Source organism: Physcomitrium patens, chromosome 25, assembly GCF_059467195.1.
Source record: "Physcomitrium patens ecotype Gransden chromosome 25, ASM5946719v1, whole genome shotgun sequence".
Classification (NCBI taxonomy): Eukaryota; Viridiplantae; Streptophyta; class Bryopsida; order Funariales; family Funariaceae; genus Physcomitrium; species Physcomitrium patens.
The window spans coordinates 14,360,047-14,368,608 of record NC_143434.1 but is presented as its reverse complement, the minus strand read 5'-3'; the positions used below and the strand labels follow the sequence as shown (position 1 = coordinate 14,368,608).

At 31.9% G+C, this 8,562-nt stretch overlaps 2 protein-coding genes across 2 annotated transcripts; one reads left to right on the top strand and one right to left on the bottom strand.

Moving 5' to 3' along the window:
- Positions 1–6,058: 6,058 nt before the first annotated feature.
- On the top strand, positions 6,059–6,725 carry LOC149986331 (protein RICE SALT SENSITIVE 3-like). The gene is made up of 3 exons (XM_090247408.1): positions 6,059–6,160; positions 6,299–6,355; positions 6,471–6,725. Exons 1-3 carry the CDS (start codon positions 6,059–6,061, stop codon positions 6,723–6,725), a joined length of 414 nt encoding a protein of 137 aa, XP_090103534.1.
- LOC112277268 (uncharacterized) lies at positions 6,361–7,890 on the bottom strand. The gene has a single exon (XM_024509400.3). It carries the CDS (start codon positions 7,546–7,548, stop codon positions 6,754–6,756), a length of 795 nt encoding a protein of 264 aa, XP_024365168.2. The 5' UTR covers positions 7,549–7,890; the 3' UTR covers positions 6,361–6,753.
- Between the last annotated feature and the right edge of the window lie 672 nt (positions 7,891–8,562).

The window sequence follows — 8,562 nt, the reverse complement described above, 5'->3', positions numbered from 1 at the left end:
CTTGAAAAGAATCCACAATTGCAAGAAGTTCCTTATCGTGAATCTCATAATTAATCTTAACTACTAAAAAATTTCTTGAATAAAAAGCTACTAGATGAAGTTTGTCATCTGCTCCTATTTGTGACAAGATTGCACCCAAGGCAAAGTTAGATGCATCAATCTCTATAAAAAATATTTTAAAAAATTCAACGCGATGTAGGATTAGTACAAAAGTAAAAGCTTTCTTCAAAGCTTCAAATGATGCTTCTACTTCTTTACTCCACTCAAGCTTATTTTATAAGTTAAGCATGTAAATGGTATTGTAACTTGAGAAAAGTTCTTAATGAAGATCGAATAGTAATTAGCAAATTTTAAAAAGAATTGTACATCCCTTACTATTTTTTGAATCTTCTAGTCTATGATTGTATGAATTTTTTTAGGATCCATCATTAGACCACTGTTTGAAATGATGTATCCTAAGAAGTCAACTTAAGTAGTGTGAAATACACACTTTTCTATCTTAGTATACAATCTTACATCTCTAAGTCTTTTTAATACACAACAAATATAAACTTCATGTTTTTCTACACTCTTAGAGTAGATAAAAATATCATCTAATTAATAGACAAAAAAATCATATAGAAACTCACAAAAAACATCATTCATAAGATGTTGAAAAGTAGTTGATGCATTCGTGAGTCCAAAAGGTATGACATTATATTCAAAGTGTCCATACCTTGTTTAAAATGTAGTCTTCTATTCACCTCTTTCTTTAATATAGACCAGATTATACATTCTTTGTAGATTTATTTTTGTATGGATCTAAGCTTGATTTAATTGATCAAGAAGTCCAGATATCAAAGGCAAAGGTTATCTATTCTTCATAGTAATCTTGTTGAGTCCTCAATAATCCACACATATTTGCAATGATCCATCATTTTTCTTCAAAAATAAGATAGGAATTCCTGTAGGAGATTTTGAATGGCATATGGAATTTTTGGCCAAGTTTTCATCAATGTACTTTTTGAGTTCAACCAACTCATTTTGTGATGGATTATAGATTGGACCAAATGGTGGTTGAATTTCTTCTTTAAGATTGATTGAGCAATCATATAAATAATATTCCAAGAGAGTAATACGTCTATATAGTGAAACTATAATCAAAATTAAAATTCTAATTAATATCTAATTATCTTGATTCAATAATAATTTAAGGTATCTAAACATGGCTTTTATAAATACTTCTTAGATTATTTTTTTAGTTTAATAGTTAGTAGATTGAAGATTAATTATTAATTTTACCTTCTAACTGTAGAGACTCTTTTAGTACCTTACAAAGACCATAAAATTGTAGAGACTCTTTTAGTACCTTAAAAAGACTATAAAATCAAATTAAAAGAGGTAAATAATTAGCATTATTGATATTAGGATTAAATTGAAGATAGGGTTGGGATAAAAAATCCTTAGGATAGATTAAGTTGATACCTGAAAGTCGACCATTTGTGCAAAAGGATCGAAATCACACTTTTGGCCACTAAAACGACTACCTAAGGCAAAATAGGGAGGCATTCAAACATTAAAGGCTAGAATTGGCAGATTTAGGTTTTTAATTATGGTTTTGGTGAAAATTTTGAGACATTTGGAATTTTTATGAAGAAGATATAGGCACTCAAAAAAGAGGTATCGATTTTATACCTGCTATCACTTTTTTAGATATAACGCACACGTACAAAAAACAATAGAGGATTAGCAACTAGGATTGGAGAGAATACTTTTTTTACTACAATTTATGTATATTTCTTAATGAATTCTAAGTCGTAAAAAAGGAGATATTAAAAGTTGAAATCAGCACTTGGAATCTAAGGAGTAGTAAGTGATTCGAATTGCTAGTAGTTGTATTTTGAGCTATATCTTGTGCAATTTGACAATATTTTAGCTAAAAATTTCCAAGAATGTATATTTTCATGTCATTAAACTTTATATATAAGTTTTGTGGCATTTAAATTTTGAATTAATGAGATATAGTGAAATCAGTATATGGATGTCTATAAAGGTGATATGTACCAAATTTGCTACTCAATAGACAATATCTAGAGTTCGGTAATGAATATACAATTGATTTTTTGTACGGTAGAAGTTAAGAGTATTATCTTGCTTCTTAAAAATTTTAAGCTCAATCCAATAGTTGGATTGGAAAAAAATGAGTGCTAAAGTTCTATAATTTTAAAAGATGTACTATTATTGGTTATTAGTTACTATTACTACTATTGGTTATTGTTACTAGTTATTGGCTATTATTATTGATTATTGATTATTATTACTACTATCAATTATTATTATTGCTATTGATTATTGTTACCAAAGCCAATTACTATTACTGATTATTGGCTATTATTACTACTATCAGTTATTGTTACTGCTACTGGTTATTGTTATCAAAGCCAAGTACTATTATTATTGCTGATTATTGCTACTACTCTTGGTTATTGTTACTAATGTAATTATTATATTCGTGGAATTTTGGTAATTTTTTATTATTGTAAATAAAATTCGAGTTGGATGATTTTAACTATGGTTATCAACTAAAAATTAATTTAGTAAACACAAGAAGTTGAAGGTGTAGTTAAGAATATAAAGACTCTTTTGGATTATATAGACAAAATTTATGTATAAAAGCTTATGATATATAAAAGCTTTGTTTGATTAATTTATGTAAATTTCTTTTTTTAATTGTTTATTTTGATCCTCCATTGAAGATAAATTGGTTGTTGAAAAAAAAGCCATTAAATCAAAAATAATCTCTCCATAGCTAGATACCTAGTGTATTCCCAGATAGAAAAACACATACTATGACAATGTAAATAATAAAAGATGGTTCTTCTTTTGCAGCATGCAAAAAAGCTTTTGTACCTACAAGTACAAGTTTGGCTATTTTAGATTCATGGCTTTCTACTAAATTAGAAAAAATCTTAATGATGTTTGAAAAAAAATTCAAGTTTACGAGAAATCTAATCTGTTATAGGATTATACTTTTCTAGCCACGATAAATCTAAAATGATTGGATTAGAAGGTGATCCAATTATATTAAAAATTACATGAATATTATGACCATTTATTATTACATCTATATGAAGTGTTTCATGAGTAATATCTCCAAAAGATAATGGATAACTATCTATGACTTCTACATGTATGGGTTTAATTTTTTGTACTAATTGTATATAATGACTTTTAACAAATTCTTCATCTAAAAAACAAGCTGAGGCTCTTGAATCTATTAAGGCAGAGGCTTTGTGATTATTAGATCTTAAATGTACATCTATTGTAAAACAAGAAGAAGGTTTGGAGGAGAGAATAGGACCTTGATTAGGAATTGTACAAGATTCTAGCTGCACAGTCTCTATTATACCTAGACAAATTTTTTTTCTAACATGTTTTCATCTTTGACAGTAGAACTCCTCATTTTGTAGTTGCATTATTTCTTTGGACAATATTGAGTAGTTTGCTTAGTTTCTTCATAATATAAATATAGTCCTTCTTAACGACAATGAGTCTTTTCTTATTCGATAAGAAATTTAAAACATACTACATCAATTTGCATGTCTTTTACTTCCAAATGTTTAGATTATGAAGTTTTTGGTATCATCATTGAATTGTAATAATGTTGAGGTTTCCTTGTAGGATTCTCAAATCAAAACTAAAAAAGTCGATTATCACATTTCATAGCAAAGCCAATTGCTTGACTCAATGTTTGAGGATCAAGTAAATTAAGCATCAATTTCTTTACTTCATATTGTAATCCATAGAAAAATTGGTTGATGAGTGCTGCATCATCTTACTTGATATGTGTCACTAATTATTAAAATTATGAAGCATATAATATCATTGATCGATTGCCTTGTTACAAGATATAAATCTTCTTGGTTGCAATACAGATTGTATCATGTTCTTCATACATAAATCAAAACTTTGCTAAGAATGCTTTCAAATTATCAAATATTGGATCACGTTGTTTAAGAAATGATGAAAACCATGATAAAGCAAAGCTTGAAAGTAGTATTCCAATAAACTTGACTTGTGATCTTTGAGTTGGATAACTTTGAGGTTGTAGTTGATCACTAATTGTACCTGATTGATGAATCCTCAAAACTTAGATCTTGTGCCATCAAACTTCTTAGACAATCCAATTTTTGATTCTTTGAAATTTGAACAATGTTCTATTGTAGGAGTAATAGTATACCTTAGTGTAGATGTTGAAGCAACACCAATCATCTCTATATCTTCATTGCCTAATAATCTTATTGCTTCTTGTGGTAGTAGATTGAGTTGATGCATTGCAAGTATTAACTCTCTCATTTTCTCTTGCACTTGAGCCATTGCACTCTTCATTTTAACAAGCTCTGCCATGCTAGCACAATAAAAAAATAAAAAAATAATAAAAATAAAAATAAAAATTTATTCTCATAAAATACAATATTCAAAAATCAAGAAAAAAAAATTCTATAAACAATATCAGTTTAGAAGAAGATAATTCGTAACTTCTAATTTGCTTACATCTTATTAAGAGAAAGGGATAATCCACTCTTAATCAAGAAAGAACAAAGCTCTAATATTGTATGTATACTCTTATCAATCTGTCACGGACACAAACTGAAAGAAGATACATAAACTCATGGAATCTATATCAAAAAGAAAGTGACAAAAAAGAAGAAAGTATGTATATTCAAGGAAGAAGTGGAATAGCTATTTCCAAAGACTAGAAAACATAAGACTCTTAAAATTAGACTAAAAACAAGAAAGGAATTGATAAGAGTGAGGAAGGCCTCATTCTTACCTCTATATATACTACTTAACTAAGAACTATGTGGCGACATGCTATAGGACCTCTAATATGTATCCAACTTGCGGAACACTTGTCTAATTTATAAGGCAAGTTTATTAGGTGTGCGCCATATGTCCAACTTGTACTATAAGTGGTCATCATGTCGACATGTGGCTTCCTTGTTGGCCAAGTTTCCAACCTACCAATCACCTATAGACATGTATAAAGGCAAAGCAGTGTCTATAAAGCTTCTAGGAAGCTTTCCACAAGATATTATCATATTTATCTACTTTGACTTATTTCTACCTATTCTTATTATCTAGATAATTATCAGGATAAATATGTATGTCCATGACACTTCCTCATGATAGATGATCTTTGGCTTTAAATTTAGAACATACATTAATTTTTAAATCTCTTAAAAAATTAAAAAGAAATTTCATGGTCCTTGTAATTGAGAGAATAAAATCATATTTATCTTCTATATATATATATATATATATATATACATAGATTTCTATTTATATATTAAATACTTAGATATTATTAATATATATATATATAAGATTTAATATATTAAATATATTAAATATATATTTGATATATGTAGTATGTAATTTTTCTTTTACTACTTAAGTAAATATAATAAATAGAAGTCAATAATAAAAACTAAGTATATAATATTTTTTAATAAGTAAAAATATTTTAGACAAAGATTGAATATATTGGTGATTTTTGAAGCCTTATTTGATTATATACATTTCTTTTAGAAGTTTCTAAAAATAAACCATTATAAAAAGTATCTTAAAACTTAGAAACTTTATTCACAAGCATCATAATTCTTAGCAACCTTTAACATACTTTTTTAATAAGCTAATGTATATACAGAGGCAGTATTAAATCATTTTTAATATTGCAAACATCTTGTTTATATTTCAATCTTTATTCAGAACCATTTAGTTTAGTGGCACTTAGAAATAGCCACTCTGGTATCTTCTTCATATATATATATATATATATATATATGGGAGAATGTCAAAGTGACCCAGGCTTTTGTTAAATCAACCCACCGTTCCCCACGTTCCCAGCCCCTCGTTTCTTGTCCCCACCTCCCCGACCCATTCCTTTTCACCGCTACACTCCGCTTCAGCATCAATAGCCTCAGAACCTCTTGTGACTTGTTCTTGCGACCAAACACTTCGCATGCAATCGGACGCGCGACTGCTTGGCCTCCAACGCTCAATTGTTTGCAACTTAATGGGCGAAGTAGCTGACGAAAATAGCCACAAATGGGTGCACCGTGAGCACCTTGAGAACGAGATAAGCTTTCTGTCTCCTTGGCAAACCTCCCTGTATCTTGTGAGCTCCACTATCCCATCCCAATGCTCGTCAAACCTAGCTACTTCGTGGTTTCTGGTCGTTTACTAAGCATCGAGACATTACTTTTTTCTGCGGCATCTACGCACATGGGAGGCGCATTTCAAGCCCGAAATCCAGACAATCGCAGTGGTTTCTGTGAAAGAGGGTGTGCTTCAGCTGGGATCCACAAGCAAGGTGATTTTCATCTCCAAACTTTATTTCTCCAAATCATTTGCATAAGTGGGTCAGTTTGCTGTGACCACATGTACCGATATCAAACCTCTGACACGTTTAGAATGGATTTGGGCAGATTGTGGAGGATTTGAACTTAGTGCTCTACATGCAACGGAAGTTCAACTTCTTATTCTCCATCCTTGATGGGTTTGTGCCTACTTCAGTGGCATCCGGCGGCAGTAGACCATTAAAGGGTTTGCCATTAGACGGTGGCCATAGCTATGGTCAATCAAGCCGGAGATCCATCGACCAATTCCTGCAACCATGGGTGCGACCTCATGATCTATGGCGGCCAACAACGAACTCCACTGTCGCAAGTATGAAGCGGTGAAAAATCATTGAAAATTTTCACTGAAAAATCATTCCTGCCGATGTCCAACTTCTTCAGGGCAATGCATTTCGAAAGCTCCGCCGGAATAAGCCCGCTGAAATGGCAGTTGCCCATATACAAGCTCTGCAGATTGACCAAATTGCCGATTTTGGGCGGAGATAGTGCTTGTGAATCCGATATCATACAGGGATAGGCTCAGTGGAGACGAGTTGACATGGGAGATTTCAGCGGCACTTGGGGGCATCGTCAGCTTGGTGAAGCTGAACATGACGAACAACCACCTCACTGGCGCGATTCCCGAGACGCTTGGGAATTTGACAGACGCTAGTGACGCAGGGCTGGTGGTCACGAATTTCTCCGCCAGGGTCAACAAGCCAAGATCCTCCGCCTTCGACAGCAGCCCCAACTTCTCAATCTGCGACAAGCTGACGCCCAGGCTCTCGGCTTTGCTGAGAAGCCCCGCTTTCTCCACCTGTGATAACAACTTCTTCTCTAGCTTCTTCACGATGTCAACAGACTCCGTCTCGGTGTTCTCCGCAAACACCCCCGCTCCGAACCATTGCTTGCTCCACGCATCATCATGCGCGTTCACCTTCTTCTTGGGTGCCATAGCCCGCACTTGAAACTGCTTCCGGGCTGGTGGGCACATCTTATCCCGCACCAAGCCATCGCCCAGCTTCTGCATCGAGCTGCAATTAGCCGAGAAGCTCAACGCTTCAATTCCACCCAAAGTTTGAGCAGTGGTTGCCATGGCTCGAATCCCACTGCAACGTGTGTTGAGAACGTGGCGAATGGAGATTGTGGGTTGATTTAACAAAAGCATGGATCACTTTAACATTCCCCTATGTCTATATATATAATGCATTTACCAGTATTTTTGAATTTTACTGTTAAGAATCCCACTAGATAAATCTCTAGCTATGTACTTTAGCACTGTAATGAAAATTCGATCTTAATGCAAAAATAAACAAAAATAAAATCAAAATATAATTTATTTATAAAAAGATAGTAGAACAACTCATTTGCATAGATTATAAAATTGTCTCTGTGTTAACAAAAATTGAATACACATATTAAAAAAATCTGGATAATTTATTGATGAATGTATTAACAAATGTGTTAGCCATATAAAAAAAATTGCTCAATTTTTAATACATTCTTAATCATTTGCTTAGTCAATAATATTTATTTTTGCCTTAAGCAGATGCAATAATCCAAAGAATCGAAACATATGAAATTCATATGTATAGAAGAGCAGAAAACAAACAAGACCACAAACACAGCCTTGCAGTGAACAGATCCCAACCTGTTCTCCATGTTTTGGAACCAGGTCACCATTTTTGAGACAAATAGCATCACTTTTAAACACCACAGCAGGCATTCTTTACCTCCATGAAGAGACACATGAGGTCCAAACAAACACAAGGCATTGATACTTTTCTATTTTTAGTAGAAAAGAGGCTCATTACACTTTCAAGATTCTTTCTAACTTGAATGATTGTGCAAAGTAAAATGTTATCAAAAAGAAATTTATGTTACAAGATTCTTCAATATGAAAAGATTTTTACATACAACAAAACATTAATGACCAAAAAGTTGATATATGTATATGTGTAGATAGAATATTATGTAGTACTAATATTGTTAATTGATCTTCAAGTTGATTTTATTTTTATTTATTTTTTGAAAAAAACAACTTCTACCAATCCATATATATATATATATATATATATATATATATGGGTGTGTGTGTATGTGTGTTTTAAACCACAACTTTTGGTAAATTAAGTGTAGAATGGGTAGGATTTTTTTGTTTTACAATACATAATATGTAGGG

What these genes read in the sequence shown, in the direction of transcription:
- LOC112277268 (XM_024509400.3), bottom strand. Translation starts at nt 7,548, where the DNA reads ATGCTTTTGTTAAATCAACCCACAATCTCCATTCGCCACGTTCTCAAC.
- LOC149986331 (XM_090247408.1), top strand. Translation starts at nt 6,059, where the DNA reads ATGGGCGAAGTAGCTGACGAAAATAGCCACAAATGGGTGCACCGTGAG. An exon ending in GGCAAACCTCCCTGTATCTT is followed by an intron (nt 6,161 to 6,298) that starts GTGAGCTCCACT and finishes CCCGAAATCCAG; the next exon opens with ACAATCGCAGTGGTTTCTGT. An exon ending in AGCTGGGATCCACAAGCAAG is followed by an intron (nt 6,356 to 6,470) that starts GTGATTTTCATC and finishes GGATTTGGGCAG; the next exon opens with ATTGTGGAGGATTTGAACTT.